Source organism: Empidonax traillii, unplaced genomic scaffold (assembly GCF_003031625.1).
Source record: "Empidonax traillii isolate 1590-97213 ecotype Southwest subspecies unplaced genomic scaffold, ASM303162v1 scaffold33:size3420811, whole genome shotgun sequence".
NCBI classification, from domain to species: Eukaryota; Metazoa; Chordata; class Aves; order Passeriformes; family Tyrannidae; genus Empidonax; species Empidonax traillii.
The window spans coordinates 2,847,189-2,873,333 of NW_020955226.1; the positions used below are offsets into that span (position 1 = coordinate 2,847,189).

The 26,145-nt window shown below is 37.7% G+C and overlaps 1 protein-coding gene across 12 annotated transcripts in view; it reads left to right on the plus strand.

Annotated features, from left to right (window-relative positions):
- MYO3B (myosin IIIB) overlaps nucleotides 1–26,145 on the plus strand; it is a 198,439-nt gene that overhangs the window by 135,951 nt on the left and 36,343 nt on the right. For all 12 annotated transcript variants that reach the window (XM_027911545.1, XM_027911546.1, XM_027911541.1 and 9 more), the window contains 3 exons: nucleotides 7,736–7,856; nucleotides 15,172–15,235; nucleotides 16,119–16,257. In XM_027911545.1, the coding sequence (XP_027767346.1) occupies nucleotides 7,736–7,856; nucleotides 15,172–15,235; nucleotides 16,119–16,257 (324 nt within the window). The remainder of the gene's footprint in view (nucleotides 1–7,735; nucleotides 7,857–15,171; nucleotides 15,236–16,118; nucleotides 16,258–26,145) is intronic.

The following is a 26,145-nucleotide window of genomic DNA, read 5'->3' on the forward strand; positions in this document are numbered from 1 at the left end:
TGTTTACAGATAAACCAAGATACCACCTGCATTCTACCAGCTTCCTGTGCTACAATTCCATAAGCTTTGTCACCTATTTATTGTGTATCTTATGGTCTGAAGGCAGTATGAAAAAGATGTGTTCTAATATTCTTTTCCTTTGTTCTCAAACCATTCCCAGTAAATTCATTTGATTTTCTCTTGTCTAAGTTTGCTACTCTGAAATTAGGCATTGCTGTGATTTTCAGCAGAAAGCAGAATACCATTCTAGTTACAGAAAGGAACAGGATAACATCAGGATCAAATAATAATTTGCAGCTTTGCATGAATACTGTTATGCTGAATCATGAAGCTCTAGGGTTAAATTAAAATTAAAGGGAATATTCTATTAAATTGAGAACTGTTACGGAAAAATTTTTTCTCCCATTTACAACAAACACTGAAGGACTGCACAAGTACTCTCTCCCATTCTTCCTCTCCTTTGAGTTGTCATTTTCAGTTGTTTTCACAATAGCACAGAAAGTAGATTTTGAAGTACCCCCTGCCACTATTTTCCAGAGTATTTGCTACATTTACAAGTGTATACATACCTGGACTTTGATTACCTAACTTACAACAGCCTTATGTTGAAAGAGGGAAAGTGAAACTCTTAACCCATCACTGTCCCCCTATGGTCAGCTCCTTAAGGTGAGCGTTATCTCATGTGCGGTAGGAAGCTGGTGTAGCAGTATCACTTGGAGACTGCAGGGGACATTCTGCCTTACAGTTTTATTCAGACAGATTGAGAGCTCTTTAGAGAAAGTAACTGATCTATTCTGCTTCTAGCACACATGGGAGACATTCTGAGCTGTGTTGCTTCCTGCCATCTCTTAGATGCTGTGTTAAACATGGCAGAGCAGAGACAGTGGAAGTGAATCTGGATGTTGTTCAGCCCTCTGGACCTAATGCTGGAGTAATGTTGTTAGCATTCTTCCCACCAACACACACAGTATCTTCCTTTGTAACCTGGCACTTGACTGTTTCAGTGATCAGTCTGGGTGAATAAGCATTAGGACTATAGGGTTAAGAGTGACCCAGTGCACCTTTTGTATTAATTAGGCTGGCTGCTCCTCCTATCTTTGGCTCTCTAGTAGAAGGGGTATAATAATGATAATCCTCAACACGTTTATATCTGCCTTTGGAAACCTAAACCTAGGACTTCTTATTTGAAAATATTTCTTGTGCGCATTTTCTCTTCTCTGTGTGCTAATTTTTCCATGTTTTAAATCAAAACTTATGCTTGCTAATCATGGCCATTTTCCAGGTTTTAAAGCACGTGGACAGTCCTTGTGTTGTTTACTTTACGTGACACTGTCCAAGTGCGTAGTGACAGGGCGACAGAAGCATCCTACACATCTTCTAACGTGAGTGTAGTTCAAGAGAGCTTTCTGGTAAAATGGAGTATGATCACCTTTGTATTTTTTTTTAATGAGCCATTTCAGGCAGTGAGATAAATTGTTTGCATTTGTCATCCAGACATTAGCAAGCCCATATAATTAAACTATATGTACTTCCCTCTCCTTTCCCTCCCCCCTGCCCCTCTCAAGCAGGCCTTGGAATTTAGGAAGCATTTGGCTTACATGTTTCTACAGAACAGCGCATATTGAAATTTGTTTTCCTTTCATCTCTTTCCCAATAAAAGCAGCCGCTCAGCTTATCCCTTTAGCTTCCTCAGAACTTCCTTTCAGAATTCCCGATCTATTACAGCACATTCACATACCAGAAACAAGATGCCTTTTCATGCTGTCAACCTTTTTCATCTGAAATGTAAATTAATTCTTGCTGGTACGCTTTGACAGAGATCAAAGTAGGGGTATTAACCTTATTGGGCCTTCTCCTCATCAGAATCAGTTCCAAAGACTGCAAGGGTAGTGTTAGGAGGCCAGTCTTCACTGTTATCTATGGCCCTCCTCCAGGCAGTCCTCTGTCTACAAGTCAGCATTTCAAAGGCACTGATTTCTTTTGTAAATGACCTTATCATTACCTTAAACTGTGTGAAAAATGATTTGCCTGAATAATTCTTGCAGGATTATCCTGCTCATTTTAATTGTGGGGGGACTTCATTCAGGTTCCAGGATATTGTTTAAGTGGTTTTGACAGCAAGTGATCATAGCCTGATATAAAGGAGGAACACAGCTCCTGATTGGAAACCTCTTGACTTGTTCAGATTGTTCATTTCTTGCAAGTCAGTCTTTGAGGTAGGCTGCATTTGCATTTTAAAAATAAACAGATGCCTTTCAAATACATGAGCTGGTGGTCTGGAGATCTCTGTGGGCCCAGCAGTTCACTATCCATTGAAGAAATGTTGGAAGAAAAAACAAACTTAGAAAAAAAACAACCCGCACAATATACATGAGGATACAATTCCTGAGTGTATTATATTACAAGAAAAAAAAGTCATTATTTCAGATGAGGGAAAACACCCTCGCTAGGAAACAAAGTATTTGTGAATTTAAATTAAGCGAGGAAGAAAAAGCTACCCTATTTCAGCATATCTACATCTCAGTTCTCAGAATACACAGAGTACACAAGGTCTTTCCTCTACTTCAGTCACACTTTCTCAAACTGTGAAGGCTAGAAAATGCTGATTTTTAACTCGGAGAAGAATTGTAAAGAATGATTTTGTGCAAAGTGTTTGAGTTGACAGTACTTTGCACTTCCGAGTATTTCTTTGTAATTGGGATTTATATTGTTCTGATTTATATCTAGGTAAAAGGAAAAATAAATTGTCAAATTTTTTTTTTTTAATTATTTTGCCAGATTCACAGCTGGTTTAAATCAGTGTATACCCACTGAATCATCTGAATGAAATGTTGCTTCAGTGATTTACTCTATATGCAAGTCTCATTTAAAGTTTTTTTTGTTTTAGAATAATCCATTAATTAGAATTTAAAACAACAGATAATACAATTATGAAAATACATTTTCTAGTTATGATAGCACATATTTCCATGCAGTGTGACTTGTCCCGAAAGACTTATGGGAGGCTTTTAATCTGGTTATTTCGTTTGTGAACTGACATTGCCAAAATGCCAAATGAGTGGTGCATGCAATTCACTTAGATCTGAGGTGACATCACTGAATTCATTTTAATTAGGCCCACTTTAGCCATCTGGAATATACTGTGCAGCTCTGGTCATGGCTGAGTTTAACTATGCTTCCAGAGGTGAAAGGCAAATGACTAATCCATTGAGCCACCATCTCCTCCTCCAACACGTGCTCACACACTCACCATATGTCATATTGCATTAGAAAATTCTTTATCAAGAACTCAAGATTTGGGCTCTTTTTCTTAAATAAAAACTGATGGATGTTCAGAAGGAAGCATCACTTCGTAAGTTGCTTTCTTTCTGCAACTTCTGCCCATGCAGCGTTGCTCGCTGTTTACATATCTAACATGTGCTTCTGACAAAATTTACTACTTTATAATTAAAAAAGAGAGGGACAGAGAACAGTTATAATAAATGTAAGCTTTTAGAAAAAGTGTTACCTTTGGGATTTTCAGCAGCAAAGATATAATGTTGGCTTCAATAGAAGACAAAGAAGTATTTCTTGAAAATATATTTATGCCTATATTTATCCATCTATTTGTATCTCTGTGTACACATGTGTGTACACATTCTCAGCTAATACTGTTGTCTGGATCTAAGAAGTACATAAGTAAAATGCTCCAAAAAATAAATCCTGAAAATAACAATGCCTAAGTAGCAGATCCAAGGGTTTATATATATATATATAAAATTAGTTTAATTCTTTTTAACTACATTTTTAGTGTAAAAAACATTGAAGAGATATATGTGTTTCTCCTCATGGCAGCTGAGCTGATTTATTGTATTACCTTGATTTCCCAGTCAGGGTAAACCAGATTACTTTTGTACAGGCTGCACAGCTTTGGTTAACTTTACTCTTCCATCTCACTGTCTTCTGTACTAGCTTAGGTCACCCAATAATTCTTCAGGTTTAATATCTGTCTCTAGTAACCATTAGGCCTGATGCTCATGTACAGGGACCATTTTAGGAAAAGTGAGATGGCCTCGAAGTTTTAAAGTAAGAGTTTCTATATTCTGTCCCCTTCTCTGAGCTAAGCTCTGTCAATATGCAGATGTTTTAGGTCTTCATTGCTATTTTTGAGGAGAAAAAATGGAGACGATTCTTACTGGATTTCATTCAAAAATCAGGATGGGACAATGTACAGTGTCCAGCAGAAAGTGTCCTCCTCTTCCTTGCTGGTATTGACAGTTTCACAGTACTCTTCACAGTACATTTTTTTATTTGACCAAGTGCTTCTGCTGGAGAACTTCATACAAGAGCCAGTTTTTCTTCTGCAATTAAGCAGGCATCACACAGTGTCCATCCAGAGTGAGAGGTGCAAGGGAGGATGTATTCATGGGACCCAGCAAAGGATGTGACTCTCCATCCCTTTTACCATTCATTAGAATTAATTTGGCATGGAGGGAATAATCAGATTCATGGGCTCTAATTGTCTCAGATGCTGTTAGTTAAGCTGCTGAATGCTCTTTTAACCAGACAAATTAAGAAAGTGATAGGCTGTTGTTAGCAAATCAGCTTCTGATTCCAAACTACCATGATGTCTTCTCTTCAGCAATCATGAGTTCTCCTTCTGAACTGTTGTTATTTGCTATTTTAGGTGATATTATAGAATAAAAATGTGTCTGTGTAGAAGTGAATCCTTCCTCTATTTTAAAGTACTACTTCATCTCCTTCCTTTATACTTCTCTCATAGACCTGTGATCGTTTAGCTTTGATCTTTTTACATTGTGCTTCACAATTTACTCTGTAACTATATATTTCCTGTGGGAATTACGAGGAAAATGGCTCAGCTTCTCCTGTGTGGAATTGTGCAATATGGGATGTAATGTATATGCCTTGGTACTTAGACCTTAAAATAAAAGTTTATAACTGCAAGATGCCAAATTTCAGACTCCCTGAGGTAAATATATCCTTGGTTTCTGAGGTACTGGAGCTGGCAAAAGAGTCTGTGTGAGAAATGATCAGTAGAAGAAGTAAAAATTAATTTCCTAACTTGTGGCACATAAAGCATCTAACACTGAGTTACTAATAGAAGTATTACAGTTCGTTCCTATCTTGCTTTTCAGATCATGTCATTTTTGGCTATGTAAAGATCAGGGTTACAGCTACTGTTGCTGGAAAGTTTGGAATATAGACTGAATAAGGTGAAAATGAGGTGACAGCTGGTAATCATTCTTCTTCAATGATGCAGTGATTGTTCATGGAGCAGTAGCAACATGAGTCTGCTAATTTCACACTCTTTGAGCCAAGTGCTTAGTGTCAAAACCAGCACCAGTCAGTAATGCAAATTGCTGTGATGGAGCAGCTTCCCAGCCTCTCAGACTCCCCCAGTAGAATTCTCTGCATATGCATTTCTTTTGAAACATTATAGATCCAGTTAATAAATGCTGAAAAGATGCAGTCCTGCTAACGCTTGATGAAGCTTTTGAGGGAGTGAAAGAAGTTTGTTTATCTGTACTTTGGTTGTCCCAGGAGTCAAAAGTAGGAAAAATACAACTATTTACCTGTCAGATTCAAGGTATTTTGGAAGAATGTTAGAATGCAGCTTGTAGAAAGGTTATGTTGAAGAGTAGCTGATTTTGAAAATACACGTGAAAACAGAAGACAGGGCAAAACCTATGTTTATTAAATCAGATATAGTAGGTTTTATGTAGTGAATGAGGGAAAGACCAAAATGTTCGTACTGACATTTATAAGAGTCTCTGGAAAAAAAGAAAAATAATTTTAAAAAATAAAATCACAGCAAGTATCAAGGTTGATTTTATAGACACACACATGTGAAGAACTGCTAAAAGTTGAGAAACTACTAAGGATAAAACTGAAGTTGCTCTTGTTAGTTCATTTGTTTCAGTTCTTCTTTATAGTAGTCCATTGACTGAGTGACACTCAGCACGTTTCAGCTGCAGAGAGGTGGCTGCTGGCCAGCTGTCTCTGCTGCTGATATTGGGAGCTGATAAGACTCCTTGCCTGGTCAGTAGGGAATAGTTAAGGATTGGAAGCCTGATCACTTGGGACAAGTGAAAGCTTGCCTCATCTCTGCCAGACAAGCAGACTTTTCCAGTCTGATTATTAAGGGCAAAAAGTTCCTCATCCTCATGATGCCTGAGCTCTGTATTTGGTTCAACACCTCAGCAGGCCCAACTTCTGTCATACCTTCTGTAAAGTGAATGGTTATTTATTGTCATAACCTCTTATTAAAAGGCAATTTTTGTTGATTCTTATTCCAGAGACCTCAGTGATTTCAATAAATAAGAAGTGTGGGATACAGGGAAAACTTGTTCATCTTCTGATCAATTTCTTTCTTCCTCAGTTTATTCAATATTTATCTCACCTTCTGATTTCTTTCTGTAATCTATGTTATCATGACCCTGATCCTACATGAGGTTGCCCTAGACCTTATTTCTGTGCCTATCCTATGTTCCACTGTAATATGTAACCCTGGACCCCAATGGGAAGGCTGCTTTTCTCCTTTGAGTAATTAATCTTCAAACTAACTCTGGTTTTGCATGCCTTTAGTGGGCTTAAAAGCTTTTCCTGGACTGGAAACTTTTTTTTCCAAAAATCATATTCCCTGATCTTAGTTCCAATGTTCTTTTACATTTTGTCTCACTGTTTAAGCTGCAGTCCTCCTGGACTAATGAGCAGCTCCTTTCTCTCACAACCACTCAACCTTCTTGTTCAGCAGCTGCTTGTTGTATACTGAGACAATGGCACTGAGACTGTGTTTACTTTCTTCATTATTCAGTCCTTTCTCCCCTTAAGTATTTCTACTTAAAATAATCCTTGAAATAAAAAAAAAAAAAAATTTAAAAATATGTGAGTTTAAGTGTATATTGCAACACTTTTTAGTCTTTGATCTTAAGTTCAATATGTATTGCTATGTGTGGTTTGTGCTGGAGGCTTTTACTAACTGCTCACAGGTATCAAAAATTCAAGCAAGTTCCTGTAAGATAAAACTGTGGAAATAATTATATTATTTAGGTAGCCAAATCCAGAAATGGATTTGGTCCATGGAAATAAAGGATGTACATATCTTCAAATATTCTGCATTGGAATTTTCTTTGCCATTTCATTCCACTGCATGCTTCCTACTTCATTTAGTATTTTTAGTGATTGTTTTGTTCTGCTCCTCTTTTTAGGAATTATATAAATTTCAATCTTTATAAACCTTTTCCTGCTTATTTATATGAGATGTATTTTAAGTGTTTTGTTATGGTTGCAGTTAACTGAAAGAATAGGAGAAGACATTAATAATTTTTCTAGTTTTAATTGAATACATCTGTCCCTGGCTTGTCACCCCTTTACCCCACAATTAAAAAATGATAAAGTTTCTGATTCTGTAAAATTCTAGCTAGCTTAAATCAGGGAATTTGTGATTTTATACTATGAATTTTAATACATTCTAAGTTGAGTTCCTATTTAAATTAGATAAATTCTCATTTTGAGGCCTGTTTGGCCTTGCCTGGACTATGCCAAGTGGTCACTATAACAGTGAGAGTGTAAGGCCCTGTAGAATTTCCAGCTGCTGGTAACATTGCAAACACTGGAGCCACTCTTGTCCACTAATTTATTAAAAGTTGGGGACATTCAGGTCTGTGCTGCAGAGACAGGTACCAGTCATTTCAGACTCTGCAAAATTTTTCTGATTCCTAACTATGTTTTTTAGCTTTCAGGGGATATATTGCTCGTAAAAACTACACAAGATTGAAAAACAGCACTGAGTGTGTAGCAGATCCTCAGCTTACAAGCAGCTGCTCTACTTCTGATTTTGACTGTGAAGAAAACTGGTGAGTTGAATCCTTTACTGTCTATTCTCTAAAAAAAGTAATTTTCCAAACAATGAGATCTGAAAGGAGCAGGTGTGTCGTCGTGATTCAGCCAGCTCTTGGAGAATCTGACATATTCTGAAGATGGGCACCTGTAGATTAGCAGATTCATCTCAGTGTTCTCCCAGTAAGTGGAAAGGTACAGTTTGCCCTGAGTTGCTGTCCTGTTTCTCTGCAGTTCTTGTAAGTACCCAGAATACTGTAGACTGGGGACAAAATTGCAAGTGCACAGCATTTCAGAATTGACTGCAGTGCATCTTATTAAATGTCCAAGAGTAGAAAATTGCCCTTCTGTGCCTGCAAAGCACCATGCAGACCAGCAATGAGACAGGGAAAAGAGCTGTCAAAAGCAGATGGACAGGTCACTGACAGAAAGTCTAGGAATACTGTAAACCATAGAGGTGCTCTCCTCTTTCTAGAGAAAAGCAATGGAATTTTAGCAATGCATTCACTCCAGACAAACCTCCCCTGACACTTCCTTGGTTATGAGAGGCAAAAGAGATCTGTTATGTCTGACTGACCAACAGTGTTCTAGGACAGATGGCTGTATTTTCTGGACTAATGCCTTTCATTTGCAAGTTTCAGTGGCTAAGAGTTATGAGATCTCTCCTGCTGATACCATTTTGGAGAACTGTTACTTCTTTCTTGGTGTATGCTCATAACTTTGAGTTATGTCAGCTTCCATGCTAACTTTGCTACATGCTCTAGAGCATTATTATAGGATTTTGTTCAGGTGTGACCGCCTGCGTTCTTGTAGGTTAATAGTGCTCCATAACCTCTCCCTTACAGCATTCTGTTTTCAGTAAGAAAAAGGTTCAGACCATTGGACAAGTACTAAATAAATAAATAGTTTTGGTAATGATTTTCAGGGTAAAGAACAAGTCCACTACAATTTCCCATCATAGATCTGTTGTTGAGTTGCTTGACTGCTCACTGGAGAATGAGTTTCTTAATTTATGATTCCCTTCGTGCTCATGCAACTCCTTCTGTCTCCTAAGTCCTTAAGGGGTGTGTATCTTGTGATCTCCTCAGAACTATTGATGATCGTGTGGCCATTTGTTCTCCAGTCTGCGCTGATGGTTGGATAGCTAATATCCTCTCTACTATCAGTTTTCTTTGGCTTCCAGAATTATAATAATTTACAATGTAAATAGACATTTTCATCTGGACTTACTTGGAGGCACACAGTCTCTTTAAATTTTTTTCTTCGTTTATTTCATGTTAGTTAGTCAGGAACTATTTTCTTCCATTTTTGCATCAAACTGTCTCTGGAATTCCTTGTTATTCCCCAAACTTATTTTTCTGGGTAAGGTACAACTTGCTTAATTGTACATCTTTTGAGGCTCACAAAGATTTTATGGTTTGATTACTGTTGAGATGAATTTGGACTCTATGAAGCAGAATTATTCAGATCTTTTAAGATATTTAGCCATCAAACTTACATTGAAATCAATGTCTAAATGTGTTTAGATATCTGGCGTGAAGATTCCCAGGTAAGCCATTCAGATCTTATATCCACTCCTGGTTGCTGTGCACCATCAGATAGATAAATAAATTCTTATTTTGCCTGGAGTTGGGAAACTGTCATTAGTGCTGGCAGTTCTAACTAAAACCCAAAAAAATATTGCAGATTATTTTGCTAATCCCATAAATTTCTCAGCTGTGGCCTCAGATTCCAGTGAGATTTGAAAACATTCAGCATTTTGTTCAGGTAATATTCCAAATTTTGGACTAAATTAAATAATGTAAGTCTCATAATTCAAGCCCTACTTCTTCTTGTAGCTGTTGCTGGGCTGTTGTTTTAAGCATGTGACTGTTCAGTCATAGAGGAAACTTGTAGGAAACAGAAAGGCTGCAGAGTAATAGTGTAGATGCTTAACCCAGTAGCTGGTAATGTGACCTAGAGAAGACAACCTCACTTGGCTTTACATATCATGGACCTAAAGTATATTTAGCCTTTTCTTGACATCATCAGCTAGTGAGAGGAACCTGCAGGCCTGCATGGCATAAAGGAGCTGAATCATAATCAAACCCTTACCAAAAGTGGCTCATCAAAACTTAAAAAGAGCTTAGTTAATTTAAAGAGTCAAACCATGGTCAAGACATGGGAAAAACATGGTTCAAATGAGGGAAGCAGAAACCTTTCTGAGCCCTTTTTACAACCCTGCTGAATGGCAGATTTATACTTCTGCATATAGTCAAATAGGCAGCAGAGAAGGGAGGAGTGTGATGGGGCCTCCTCTCTCACAAAGAGAGCACAGGCATCAGTCTCGCTTAATGTCTGCCTCCGTTTTACAATTGATCATCACATGAAATGAAAGATGCTGAATTTTGCAATGGCATAGCTAAAATTCCAAGTTAGCATTAGGGATCTTTTGAGCTTATTAGGAATAATTTCTGAAGAAGGGAGAAGTAATTTTCTAAAACATCATGTGATTTTGAACTTGTTAGATTGGCTGATCTCTAGTGAATATATTTCTCTAAATGTTCTTAGCAGGATAATCTACAGTTTAGTGCCTTAATCTGTGTTACCTTGTTCATGTTCTTGTTCAGACAGATCTGTCATTCTGAAATATCTTTAAAACCCTGTACAATCTTGTCAAAGTATCTGCAACCTTGCATGTTCCACCACCATCATCTTTCCCATTTCCCTCCCAAATGAAAATTCTGTTAAATAATACTGATTTGATACTTACCCTGGAAAATACTTCCTGTACTGTTCATTTTTTCCTCTAGCTCACTGACTGCTAAATATCACAATATGTTAGCTATACGTACGTGATCAGTGCCCTTACAGTGTGTGGTATAGCAGAAAGCATTGTTTCCACACAGTGACTCTGTTACACATCAGTTATGTCTGTAACTATAACTGCATGTCAGTGAGTATCCCTTGCTCCTTGGTTTCCTTTGGAGCTCTGTGTGTTTAAGGGCTCATGTTAGAAGATATCTGACATCAACAGCAGTTCACACCCTTGAGCTGAGTTCACTGATTTTTCTCCTTACATCTTTCTCTTTTTAGCTGTCTGTTCAGCATAGGTTCTCAGAAACCATTCTTGTTAGTAAAATTTTTAACATTCACTTGAGCCTTAGGTAATCAAGATTGTATAATAGACTCTAAACAAACTACACAGGCACACCAACTTAGGTGCTTTGAAAGTTATAGACGAAGAATAATTACAACATTTCTCTGTTCTACAGGAAGTAATGCATCTGAAAGTCAAGTTCCAGAAATGGGTCTATTTCTGCTTATTAATGACTTGACTGATGAAGCAGAATCTGATTGGCATCTCCATCACTGCAGGTTTTAAAAAGCCTAAACAAGCTTATGACCAAAATTTAAAAAAAAAAGAGTAGGTGATTTTTCTTTTAGAATGGAGGTGGCTTAAATGATTTGCCAAGGTTCTCTTTATTATTTGTAAATTCAGAGTGACTTCTTGAACTCTAGCATCTCTGTGCCAGTGGGGTTGGCACTGCAAGCCAGCCACTTTCATAGCATCATAGTGTCGCCAGCTGTTGCTACATCAGTGTGGAGAGTAAGTATAAAAATAGTGCTAGAGGAATTCTTCATGGGTCAGCTTTGCTTGCATCAGCATTATTGCTGTACCTGAAAGAGGAACAGTGTCCCTTTCTGAATGGTTTGCTACAGCTGGCCCATGGAAGTAGCATGCAATGTGGATTTACCTACATGGGCACTGGTGGATTAGCACATAAACGTAATATCCTGTATATCACAGACAGTAGACATTAAACATGATTTCAGTCACAGGAGCTCAAATCCATTCAGAAACTGGTTTAATGTGAATTCACCTGTTCCATGTAAAGACTTTTCTGTCTTTTGCTATACTTTCTTTAACTTGATCTGCAGCTTGCCTCTCACTGAAGTGGGATTCAGTCTGTCAGTCAATAACAAAATCTTCCTAGGATTCTTTTGTCTAAAAGAAAAAGAAGAAAATTACTATGTTGATGTGCTTCTGTTCTTCATGGAGGGCTGATTGAAAGGGTCACATCTCCACATTTTAAACCTTTTTTTTTTTTCAGAATCTTCAGAAGAATGCCATCAGGTTCTGTTGATTTACTCTTTACACCTTCCCAGACTGTTCCATTTCCTCCTTGGATAATTTCAGTTTCTGTCAAGACCACACTGTGATTTCTTGTATAAGTCATTTTTTGAATATGAATTTTCATTTCACTACACAAGAAAAGCTGACATGAAGACATTCTGGTTTCCTTTAATTGTTTCACTTTCCTATTTTTAATCATAGCAAACATTAAGGTTATTGCTCATGATGGAAATAGGAAGGCTGAAATCCCTGTGGCATGCAATGGAACACAGTGGGCCTAATTCTGATGTCATATGAGCTTCTAATTACTTTACAGTTCATAATTTCAAATAATTACTCAAGATTTTTAAAGGTGTAAATGTAAATGTGGGCACAATTTTCCATTGTCATCCGGGTTTTTTCCTCCTTCCCATCCCTTTGGAATTTTTAATCTACCCATCCTGGAAGGATTAAATTTGTTCTGTTCTGTAATATACTACTTCTGCAAAATGAGCTGGATTATTTCTAGTAGAATATCTAGGAGTTTTTCCCTTACTTACACTCATAATGGTCAGAATAATTCCAAAACTAAATGTATTTTCTCCAGCATAAATTAATCTCTGCGACTAGTTTTATGCTGCAATGGTTCAACTGCTTTTGAAATGCTAAAGACAGTAAGGCTATATACTATACAGATGTGCAGACAGACCTTAGGAATCAATGTTTCTCCAATGTTTCTTGCTCATTCAGTGATTTATAGACAGTCTGTGTGTGACAACTGAGGCGTATTATAGCTCAGTAGCTGAACAGTCAGCAGCAAATTGTTGAATTACCTTACTGAAACCAGGCACATGCACTTGATCTCTGGCATCCTGCCTAGGTAAGTGTGCTGACTGGATCTCGTCTGTCGACCCAAATACTGCTTTCCTGCAAGTGTGGAAAATAAAAATCCTTGGAAACTATAGGGCAAGCAGTTTCTTTAAAGACACCTGAAAATACCCTGCCTCAGATACCATATTTGAAAATGTTAGCTATCATCACTGATTGACTTAGATTAATTAACTATTGCTGAGCTGCCCTTCTGTTGTCAAGCATTGGAATGGGCTACCCGGGGAAGCGGTGCAGTCGTTATCCCTGGAAGTCTGCAGGAAATGATTGGACCTGGAACTTAGTGCTGTGGTTAATTAACAAGGTGGTGTTTCGTCAGAGGTTGGACTCTTGGAGGTTTTTTCCGACCGTAGTGATTCTATGATTCTGTTACTGCATTTCCCATCTTGCACACTAGCCAGATTTTCAGAATCGCTCAACAACTGATTTCAAGGTGCTCGGCATTTGCAGTTGATACCGTGTTTTCAGATGTGCTCCCTACCAGTTTGACATCGTGGTGGGTTGGTCTTGGCTGGCTGCCAGGTGCCCACCAAGCCATTCTGTCATTCCTCCCTCTTTACAGGACAGGGGAAGAAAAATGCAGTGAAAAGCTCATGAGTAATCAAGTACATACTTAACTTAGTAACAGAACATTCTGTGGAAGGATGGGCTATCTTGAGCAAATACAACCCAACTTAGGATTGTTAAATCTGAAACACAACATCACTGCAATCCTGACAGACAGTCAGGGTCTAAGGGTTTCAGAATTCCAGAGGCTGAGTTTTCCTAGCTCAAGTTGTACAGAAGGCAAGTTGATGATCTTTGCCAGAGCTAGAACTTTGTATAAATGTTTAAAGCATGAAGGTAAAGTTCTGGAGGTTTTTTTAATAGAAGATGAAGAGTATTTCAAGCTGCAAATTTAGATCCAGATCCAAACCACCCCAAAATCTGAATATTTAAATTTATATGATCATTCAGTCTAGTTTTGGCATTGTAGGCCGTTTGCAACATACTGATCCAATAGCAGATTTTGATTTTGACGTCCACCACTGTGATATTTGAGGATTATTAGTAAATTTTAGCTTGTATTGAGTTTATTTGCTGCACTGTTGGGGAATGGAGGAATGCATCATCTCAACAAATGCTTAAGGGAATTTTGGGGAAAAAAAAAACAAGTTATCTAACTCATCCCACTAAATAAATTATAATCTAAGTAATATATATACAAGATAAATAGTAATAGAGAGCTTTAAAGATAATATGATGTATGCTTGCTTAAATGCAGTGTCAAGTGCAGTCTTAGACATATGTTATAATTTCCAGTTCAAGAAGTGTGCCAATACTAAATGACAATGCATATTTAAAATTGATCGTGCAATTTCCTCCAAGGAAAACACAAATTCAAATTACACTTTAGGTAGAATGTTTTCCTTGTCTTCCTTAGTGTCACAGAAAAAAGGGGAATTTAAATTCCCCTAACCTGACTAGCAAATCCGAAGTTCAGTCACGAAATTGCAACATTACAGAAAAGCTGAATGTTTACTGTATTCATGAAAGCTTCATTCTCTTTTGACAATCAGACAGTTTTGCTTTCAATCCCAGTTTTAGGCCCATGGACATACCAAATAATATCTCTGAACCTCATTCTTTTTTATCCATTAAATTAAATTGGTGGCATCTTTTTTTGGTATTGCATAGCTGAAGATTCTGAAGTAAATTCTGTCTGGGTGAACTGTTAAAGAGATCCATGGACTTCAAAGGCCTGCCAACAAGGATTGGGGCCTGCAGAAGGTTTTTATATTACTTTAATCAACATTAATGAGAGTAGGAGTTGGCCTTTAATATTCTTATGGTGACATAATGTGGTGATAAATAGTAACAGATATAGACAAAGAATCTAAGACATCTTACTTCTTGCTCCATGCTTAACCCAAATGGTTTTAGGAAAACATATGTGTTTCACTTTTTCCTCATCTGTCAAATTTTGAGTGTCTAAGTCTGAATATGGTGAAAACAGCTTTTCACAGCCCTGAGAAAAAAGTTTCATGTAAAATCTTATCAAATTAATCTTAACACATGACTTCAATTTTATAGAATTCTCATAAAATCATTTTATACATATGCACAGATCCACAAACTTTTAATGACAAATTCATTGCTCATAGCCTGTTACTGTGTTCAATAACATGCACTTCCTTATAAGAGGAAATGGGACTGCTCTGTCTTTTTTGTGAATCGACTGTATGTGCATATTTAGAGATTGAGGGAGCGAGAAAAGAAAATCAACAAAAAAGTGTATGCCAGTAAACCTTTTGTGAGTGAAGAAATTACAATATTCAAATACGTATTTTATTTTTTTTTGCTTTTAGGCAGCAAACCAGTAACCAGTCTTCTCCCATGGTGCCTGATTTTCTTGACAAACAAACAAAAAAGGTACTACTAAGTTTATATTCTAAAACAACATCATATTATAACTTCAAATTCCTGAGTCCACAGTTCTGCGGTGTGTTCGTGGCTCCTTGGCATAGCCATCTGAACATGAAACCGTTAGTGATGTTTTGAAGTCTTTGAGACAAAAGCCTGCTTGCTAAGAACTTTAGTTCTGTAGAGAGACAGGGAGGTACAGTGAATAAGAGAATCAAAAGGCTGGAAATTTGCTGCTGAGAATAAATGCTAGCTACTCCCTGAGGTGATTTGTCTGTGCACTTCACTTTCTACAGATGTTAGAGACTCTTTTTTAGTAAGGACCTGAGGTTCTTTGGTAGCACTTTGATATCCTGCTCGAATTCAATATGTGAAATGGAGGAGTCGCTCTGTGACTTGGAGCACAGCATAGTCTTTGAAGTCTGATCCAATTTTTGCTGCTTACCATTTGATGTTGAAAGGATGAAATGGAGAAAATGTACAGTTTTTGCCAGTAACTCTGCTGAGCATATGTAAGATTAAAAAAACAAAATCCCTTGGATGATGTACTTAGAAATGTTAAGCAGATTAATACCTTCCTATAGCTTTTTTCTAAAGATACAAATTAACTATGAGAGGAAATCAGCATACAGTGCATGCTATGATTTAACTGCATGAGGAAAAGGGATAAATAAGTTAAATGGAAAAAGTAAACAAATGTTTGTGACATGGGTGCTAAGTCGGTGTTACTGAAAGCCACAAGAATCTTGTGTAACTTAAATCTAGCATTAGACATTTCACAGAGTCATAGAAAATAACAAGTTGCTCTCTATGAGATCACAGCTGTAAATTATCATGGTAGAGTGAAATCAATACATTTCTTATGTGCCTACACCAGCATTCTTTATTCCAGAATGATTTGGATGAGATTTCTGCTTCTCCAGTTGTTCTAAAACATCCATTGGAAGTAAACAATTCACAACCAATTAGCCAGTCCGAGGCAGTTGCAGACCATCAGTTGTCAAGCCTCTTGAGATCCCGTAAACAAGGAGGTAAGAAACATAGTAAAGTAGCTGTGATATTGTTTAATGTTTATAAGCTACATGTTGTCAGCATGTAGCTTGCTTTATATATTGATGAGGTCTCTTAACCGCTTGAAAGGCAGGAAACATAAAGAAAAAAACTTTTTTCTACACATTTTCAACCTGGACATATAAAAAAGCCCTTAAGTATCTGAATGACAGACACAAAAGTATAATGATTTTTAAAATACAGCTTCTGCTAAAAGTGTCCTTATTAATCTCAAAATACCCTTTTAATGAAATCAAATCTACTTTTAAGAGCTTCAGCTTTCCTTTGCCTTCCAACCTCAGAAGTTGAAGACAGTAATGAAATATCTCATTTTTGGCAGAATGAAAGACAACTCGTTTGTTCACATACACAAAGATTCGGTCAGCAACACAGACAATCTGCAATTATTCTACAATCTATGCAGTGTGGATTTTTATTTTATTTGCTGTTAGGTTATTTTTGCCATGCTCAATAAGAGTTTGAAAAATCAAAGTGAAACTTTTTGGCGTTTTTTGAGTTTTACCTGGTTTATCTTTGAATATTTCAGGAAATCATTACCTATCAGAATACTTTTCTCTGTTACTGTAATCCTTGTGTCTTTGCAAGTCCATGAATACAGACTTTGTTACTGTGTTAGAATACATTCCCCAATTTAAGATGAAATAGGTTGATAATGTGATATCTGTAACTAGAGGCAAAATGTATATGATAATACATTAATTTCCAGGTTAATACTAAAAAGTGGTTGTTTATAATATTGTGCTATACATTAACGTTTCTGCTTATTTATTTAATGGGACACCTTTGAACTTGTAAATCTGTAAATATTTATCTGAATAATTAAACCCTTGTCCTGCGATTTATGGATTTAAATTTTACAGAGTTCAGTTAAACAAGTTACAATGTAAAAGGTAAGAGGATAGGTATTTATAGGGAGCTCCTTCTGTTGCAGGAAATAATGCAAATTCAATGTTTTTAGTCTTTTATACCGGCATTATGTGGTTTCCATGCTAAAACCAGAATAGTATGTAAACACAGCAGATTGAGCACATTATTCTCTCTTCATGCATTTCTGTCCATATGGGGTTTGAATCCATAGTGTGGGACCGCAGGGGAAGTTTGCATTGCTATCTTAAATTATTGTATGTTAAACAATAAACCTGTCAAACAGAAATATCTTCATTGCAGCAAATCCTCTTGGGGAAAGCAGTCAGGGCCCAAATCTCTCATCCTTACTCTCACTGGATATTGTGTGTTACTCTGCAACTGGTTTCCTTGAAATCAAAGACCTCGTGTCTGAGGTGAAACAATTAGAGTAAAACTGGCAGAATTGCACCCTTAGCAAACATATGACTCAGAGCCATTATGCAGTAATTTAGAGAGACTTCAAAAAAATGTGAAGTGATAGAAGAATAGAATTTGAAGAGGAGATTAAGGCAACATTGATCTGAACTATTGAAGAAACATCTATCTTTAAATGAATAAGCATGCAAATGCAGAGAAGTAAGGAATTTCCTAGTTGAACATGAAAATATTCAGATAGATGATCGTATAAATCACACTTCAGTGAGTAACTATTAAGAAGATAGACCTGCTGAAGAATAACTTTCTTGGATGCTTTTAAAAGCACTGCTTTTCAAAAGCATTCACAAATGCAGATGCTTTCACATGATGCTCCGTCTGCATTCAGTCTTAATATATGAAGTATACTTTTAAGAACATAATATTCTTACACCTATTGTGAAAGCCAAGTGAAATAGCAAATACCTTTTTGGAATAAGAAAACACGTATAAAATACACGTGCTTTTTAATGCAGGGCAATACTACCTAAGTAGTATCACACAAAAAAAGCTGCCCGCTAGGTGGTCCAAACAAGGTGAAGACTGTTACATTTCATAGCGAAACGTTAATCTGCGATGTTGGAGATTGATTTTTAACTCTCTTTAAGTTACGTTACAGGCAGAACTAGTCTCTCAGCCTGGTGATAGTGCTTGGACTTGGAACACAGAGGCCAATGGGGAAGGGAATGTGACAGGTTACTGCACTGGTCCCTGACCCAGTTATGAAGCAGTGTTGATGTTTGCTGAAGGAGGGAGTCTGCATGCAGGCTTAAGCACAAAGGGAAGGACAGGCTGCTTATTCGTCTTGAGGCCTCGGTAGGTGAGGCTCTAGTGTAGTCAAGAGGGACAGAACAGAAAAGGGAAAAAATAGCTGATATGAATTTACGCTTTTTTTATTAATCAAGCAGATTATTCATTCACATCTTGTTATCCAACTGTCTAATGGCACAGGCTGCCTGTTCTTAGTAGTAGATTGGCAAAGGAAAAATAGACAAGGAAATTTTCACAAAGACTATACTCCATAATTAATACAGAAACAAAAGCCTCTTTTTTACTTCAAAAGCCTTTACACTTGGTCATAATAAAACTGAGCAGTATGGCCAAACTGCATGCAGAGCAAGTTAAGTGCATGCGTGTGCTATGGTTGTACAGAGTCTCAGGGGCTGGCTTTACACTGCCTGAACATTCCCCTGGGCTCTGCCAGGGCAGTGGGGCAAGACTAGTGACAGTGCTAAGAATTCCCTCCCATGTGTCTGCTGTGGCACACTGTCTGGGCAGAGAGGAGAGTCCAGTCATAAGTAATAATTAAGCTAGAAGTTAATTATTCTAGTGACAATAAAGTAGTACTGAAGGAATCAAAATAGTATAATCTCCAGAGGCCAAGTGGTGGTATTCCCTTAGACAAGATGGATAGTATGACTCTTTGAAATTATTAATGAAAAGTGAGTGCTTCTTAGGGGATTGACCAATGTAACTTTCCTTCAACGGTGGATGTGACAGATTTTCTGAGATGTAATAGTTTATCTGCATTGACCAGGGAATGACATAATTTTTTATGCTTAGCACAGACATTTTGAATAACTGAAAAAATACACAAAGAGTCTCTGGCTATGGACACTCTCTTCTGGGAGAACAGTATCTCTTCTGAATATGTTCAGTTTATGCCTTGCACCTCACAATATTGTCTGCAATGCTGAAATTCTGTGAGAGGTAGAGAAATTTGTCAGGATTCTGTGAGATCTGGAAGTATAGCCACAATCTGAGGCTGAAGTAGTGAATAGTCCATTTCAATATAGCCTTTGATTTTAGATTCTTTAATCTTTTATATTCTCAAAACCAGTGGAAATTAGGGCCTGGCAAGGCCTGGAGTCCCGTTAGCTACTGACCCATTTTGATTGTTTCCTTGCAATATGTATTTTTATTTTTGTATTGTTCATTTTTCTCTTCCTTTCTGATAAACCAATCATAAAATGAGATTTGATGAATGTAGCTGTGTTGAGTTTGGAGAAACATATGAGGTAGTCACTGTTTTTTGCACTGATGGAAGGCAAGTAGATAATGAAATATGTCAAGTTACTGCTTGGTGGGGATGAAGGCTGCTGCCTTAGCTGAGAAAGTACTGTGGGTAAGTTTTAGTAGGTGCATTGTGGACATGGGAGGCATTATTCCCAAAGAGTTACTCTGTGATTGTCATCACACAGATGATTATTTATAGGTTCATCACCCTAAATAGGAAATATAAAATAATGATGACTTCATTAATTGTTAGGACTTAACTCCAGTTTTAAGGAAGTGATCCAGCTTTAATACTGTCAGGACCATAATCATATTAAAATACCCAAGCCACAGGGAATAGGGGGCTTGGATGTTTTATCTTTGCTTCAGAGTACAGTTTTCTTTGAGTCAGACTTTGTTATTGAAAATACTTTAAAGTGCCTCAATCTCAGCCCTGGAGTACAGGCTTCATTTGATGTCTTGCACTTGCAAGTGAAAGGTGCTTAAATGTAGAGAACCATCTTACACTACATTGTAGTTTAACATTGTAGTACAGTTCTAACTCTTACCTTATTTAATTCCTACTTTTACATTGTTTTACAAAAGGTAACAGCTATGGCAAAGCAGTAATCAATACTGACTTGGAAATGAGGGCATTTTTTATTCTTGGATTCATGGAAAGCCAATATCCCAACATGACTGTAATAAGTATTTTAGTAAAGAACAGGTATTATCTCATACAAAATGTGGTATCAAGATCTGGATGCCATGTAACAAGAGATGCCACTTCACTTTCTGCAAGTAGAGAGAGATCAATCTAAGATATTCAGCTCTTTGTGTAACTCAGCTTCCTGTTTGATTCTTTTATAGCAAATCTTCCTTCCTAAATGAAAAACAAAACCACTGCTAGATAATGTAGTGTGCATAGACTTTCGACTAGTTGTCACTGTCAGATGGGATGATACTGACACATGAATGCCATGAATTTCAGAATCCTGTCATTCAGGAATGTAAGTGAAAGAATTTGTAATCTGTTTAGAATTATTTTTAGTTGTTTAATCAGGAGTTTCGTCTCATCAGTTTTAAGCCCCCGACTGAGACTAATTTTATATTGAAGGAATGTAAATCATGAAAAACTTGACTGTAGTCAGTAAAATCATAACAGGGAACAGAATTGGGTTTCAGTTGTAACAATATGGCATGAATAATTTTCTACGTATCTGGGGTTTAGAGAATTTTTGGACAGAAGATTTGGTTTGGTTTTGAGGGATTTTTTGAGTGAGTCAAATTTGAGTTTGATTCTTTTGCAAATAAAATAACATGATTATGGGACAATCTGACTGTTACAGGAAACTCTAAAAAGACCAAGAGAGTGTGACATAATATGATCTGATTGTACTGAGCATGCTGTAGCTGTGTGTGAGGCCTGTGAGATCTCCACGGTATTGTCCTACTGCATACCACACTATAACAGAGGAACTACTAATAGCCATGTTGCAGTCGAAGCATCTGGCAGAGGAGTTGCTGATGTGGTATGTTGTATAATGAATTTCCAATTAAAAGATCCTGCTGCAGTAGTGTTCTGTGGCTTTTGAACCAAACTCTGACTGGACATGTCCAGGGGAAAAAGTGGCTTCTTTTTCTTTTTTTCCTTAAAAGAGTGTCACTGGATTACTGACTTCTTCACACCTCGAATAAATGCTGGGCTTCAAGCTTAATAAACAGAAATCGTGTTTCCAGATCATTCATTTTACCTTGCAAATGTATAAGTACAAATCATCATAAGATATTTTTAGGATGTCTCTTGAGAAAATAAGCTGGCAGTAAAGCTATGTCTCAAAGCAATCATTATTGTTAAGAACTGGCTGGATGGCCATGCCCGGAGAGTGGTGGTGAACGGTGCTGCATCCAGTTGGTGGCCGGTCACCAGTGGTGTCCCCCAGGGATCAGTGTTGGGTCCAGTCCTATTTAATATCTTTACTGATGATCTAGATGAGGGGATTGAGTCTACCATTAGCAAATTTGCAGATGACACCAAGTTAGGTCAGACTGTCGATCTGCTGGAGGGTAGGAAGGCCCTGCAGAGGGACCAGGACAGGCTGGAGAGATGGGTCAAGACCAAAGGCATGAGGTTCAACAAGACCATGTGCCAGGCCCTACACTTTGGCCACGATAACGCCATGCAGTGCTCCAGGCTGGGGGCGGTGGCTGGAAAGTGGCTCAGCAGAAAATGACTTGGGGGTGCTGATCAACTGCCATCTGAACATGAGCCAGCCAAGCCAGCCTTGGCCCAGGTGGCCAAGAAGACTGGTGGCATCCTGGCCTGTACCAGGAATAATGTGGCCGGCAAGACTAGGGAGGTGATTGTCTCTCTGCACTCAGCACTGGTGAGGTCATCACCTTGAGTTCTGGGCCCAGTTCTGGGCCCCTCAATTCAGGAAGAACGCTGAGGTGCTGAAGCAGGTCCAGAGAAGGGCAGCAAAGCTGGTGAAGGATCTGAAGAGCATGTCCTAGGAGGAGCAGCTGAGGGAGCTGGGGTTGTTTAGCCTGAAGAAGAGGAGGCTCAGGGATGACCTTATCCCTCTCTACAACTGCCTGAAAGGAGGTTGTAGCCAAGTGGGGGTCGGCCTCTTCTCCCAGGCAGCTAGTGACAGGGTGAGAGGACATAGTCTTGAACTGTGCCAGGTGAAGTTTAGATTGGGCATTAGTAAGAATTTTTTTCACAGAAAAGGTGACTAGATAGTGAAATGGGCTGCCCAGGGAGGTGGTAGAGTCACTGTCCCTGGAGGTGTTTAAGGAAGGACTGGACATGGCACTCAGTGCTATGGTCTAGTTTAAGGAAAGACTGGATGTGGCACTGAGTGCCATGGTCTAGCTGACTTGGTGTGTTCAGTCATACATTGGAATCGATGATCTCAGAGATCTTTTCCAATATAAGTGGTTCTGTGGTTCTGTGTTTCTGTTTCTATTATTATAAGAAGGGATTATCACCTTTCTAGGGTTGTGAGGCTGCATATTTAGGCAGATGGATTCTTTTGGTAAGCGTTTAACTGTGCACTGCCTTGCGTGTGGTAGGACCCTGCAGGAGCCCCCAGGAGGGACCTTCACCTCCCAGCCTGTGGAAAGCCTGAGTTTTTGCTTTCTGGATTTGTGCTTGGCAGGAGCCTGTTAGCTTCACCAGCCATTAGGGTGAGAAACAGTACCTCATTTTCAGGATTTCAGTTCTTTGGCATATAGTTTGGTGTGAATTCAGGAAATCTGTCTGCAAACATAAGTGAAGTCACTTCTCACAGCATTATGAAAATTTTTTACCTAAGACTTGTGGTGATGATGTTTGTATTCTGCACTGATTCATCCATAGATGGTTTCTGTTAAACCTTTTGCTATTCTGTGAGGGCATGATATGCAGACTGCATTTTGCCAAAGTGTCAGACCAACAAATCTGAAAAGAAATTAGATTGTTCTCAAGTTTTTCTTTACTGCTTAGATTCTTAATTGTTTTTTCCCCTCCAACAGACAAAGACACAAACAGTGACAAGTGATAAATACAAGCTTTGATTTGTTAAACACATGTTAGCTCTATGTTTAGCCCTAGGCAGTGAATTTCATTATAGGCTGGTTTACTTCTGGATTGGTTATTGTGATTGCTTCCAATGCAAAAAGATTTGACCTGCAGCCATGACTGATTAGTATCAGAGGTGAAAGATAAGATGCAAGTAAACTGCACAGATAAACTGCAGTAGAGGTCTCCAGAGACAACTCTACTTGTTCTTTATAAAACAAGTTGAAATTCAGCTTGTCATGACTGCACTGCAATAAAAATAGTCTGCAGATCTCTCATTGAAAAAAAAAAAGTAAGAAAACAAAGAAATTTAATGAATGTATATATATATTGAATAATATATACACAATAATACTGTGCTAAACCCCCACAAGTTTTAATAGGGGTTCAGTTTCTCCTTTTAACAACGTCTACCACTGTCTTTCTGATCCAAGCTGCAGTTCACCTGCTCTTTGTCTTCATTTTCTATCCACAGCATACAAGTTTGTTTGAACTCTTCTTTTGGTGGTTTTGTTGGTGGTTAAGCTTTTCATCATGCAGTACTTCACTGCTCTGTTGTTATTGTTTGAAAATTCTCTAAGTATTCTCTATCAGCCAATTTTACTATTTTGCCAAAACTACTGGTGCTCTGAACCAGCAGCATATCTGAGATTACTGATATACTCAGGCATATAGTGTAGTTCCTAATTCATTACTCTTCTGTTTCTAAAAAAATTGCACAATTTTATCAAAGCAAACTTTGTTAGAATAAATACAGTAGGTACAGAGCATTGAGAGTGCACGTAAAGTGAAAATAACTAGTAATGTTTTCTATTTTTTGTCAAAGACAAGAAATAATTCAGAATTTGTTAACTTTTCCCCACTATTAGAAAACTTCAGATAGTTTCTTTATTTCTGGTCATTTTGTAAGAAAAAGGCTACGACAGTTAATCATTTGCTATGATTTAATCTGCCAGGTGTATATTACCAAATGATTTCTGGGTTTTTGCTGATATTTAAAAATGTGGATTTGCTCTGCTGAATTCCCCACAGCTGAGTAGTAATAGCTGGATTTCAGATCTTTCTTTTTAGAAGAAATTGTATGTTTTCAAAAATTATTTTTACAATTCTTCATAGGCACTGTGAAGAGATAACATGGTGATAAAAGCAGTGACATAATTAAGGTCATGGTGCCAGGATGGTACATGGTGTGGGACAGCTCAGGAAGTACCATAACAAATTAATATCTGAAAAAAATTAATATTTCAAAATGTTAAATACTTTGCATGGGTTTGGATTTTTTTGGTATGCTAATTCAAGTTATTATTCTAGTGGATTGTGATTAACTCCTAAAAATCTTATACAGCTTAATAGAAACCCAAACCATGGTATATAATTTGCATGGTTGATCCATGTAAATGAAAAAATAAACCACCCAAAACATCTCTGACAAGTAAAAGATAGATACTGAGGAAAAATGTTTGCAACCACATATATGAACATGTAGATACTTCAAGTTACTCATAGATACAGTTTGATAAATGGGTATTCCACTCAGTAAATAATTAAGTCGCTCTGAGGTATTTGGGTGGAAAGAAATTACCTTATATCAGTTGTTCATTAGCTCTGCTCATGACAAGGATTTTATTCCTTGGCTGTCCATCATTATTTCTCTCTACTTACTGGAAGTATTTTATATTTCAGTGCTCTCATGAATAACCTCAAGATGATTATAACGATTAAGCTGAATATAGCAATAGCAATACTAGCTTGTTGCAGTCACTGTGAGCTTGCAGAGCTTCTTTCTGACTCCAGCCAAGTATAATGTTTCTTGAGGATCTTCCTTGCCTATGGAGAGAATTACTGGGAACCAGTTGTTATGCTCAAGTGTTGGCAGTACAGCAGAAAAATAATGCCACATGCCCACCTTCCCTTATAACACCTTTCCTCCAAGAGAAGACAGGAGCATGAAAATCACAGAAAGTATTGTTATTGCTGTCAGTGGGAGAAAGAGAAGCTGCTCTCCTGTGTGTGGTCAGGCAGGCAGCGAGCATCTCTTAGCCCTTACACAACCTATATGAGAGTTTTATGCAATCTAATATTTATTTTCCTAAAAATATCTTAGTACCTCTTCTTTGTCTTTATAGCTTGTGCTGCCTTGTATATGTAAAAGCATAAGCAATGAACAGTGTGAATAGGCAGGAAGTATTGCTTCTTGCATGCCAGGTTGAGCTGCCCTTAGCAACCAGGTAAATCTGGTGGGGAGAATGCAGAGATAACTAACAAGCTCAATAGCATCAAGAATATCCATGAAGACTTGGTCATCTTTAACATGTCCTTCTTCATCTGACAGCATTACATTTTGTTGGGAATCAAATACAGAGAATGTGTGTGATTGCCAGGTGTTTAAATTGGAGAGCTCTACCAACTCTTTACCTTCAGCTGCAGTCAGTATTTTTTCTCTAGAGGCTAAGAAGTATATTTTTGATTCTTATTCTGTAGCTTTGGGAGTGTAGTGCTATTTTCAGGACTCCCTCTCACCAGTGTGCTTATGTTGCCTCATGAACACACACAGAAGTCACATTCAAAGAAGGGAGAAAAAGCATTACATTGTTTCAGCCTTTTTTTGTAATACTGGGATTTGCAAACACCAAAAATGCCCTGCAGCAATGTGGTGCAATTGTTTTTTCTACATTCTTTTAATGCTGTTCTTTACTGCATGTTCGTAGTTATGATAAAGAGCATGACTATCAAATGAATAACAGCAAGCTTGTTGGTTTTAAAGGGCTTATTTGAAAAAAAAAAAGTTTGCTGCAGCTCAAAAAACCAAAGTGAGCTAATTTGAGTAGCAGCACATGTCAGTATATAGTTTTAAAAATTCAGAACAGCTAGCTGCTATAGTTAAAAGGGGAAACAGGGACATTTGCATGACAAAATTCTTTGACCTACTGATTTGTTTTCAGAGACAGGTGAATATATATAAAGTTCAGCT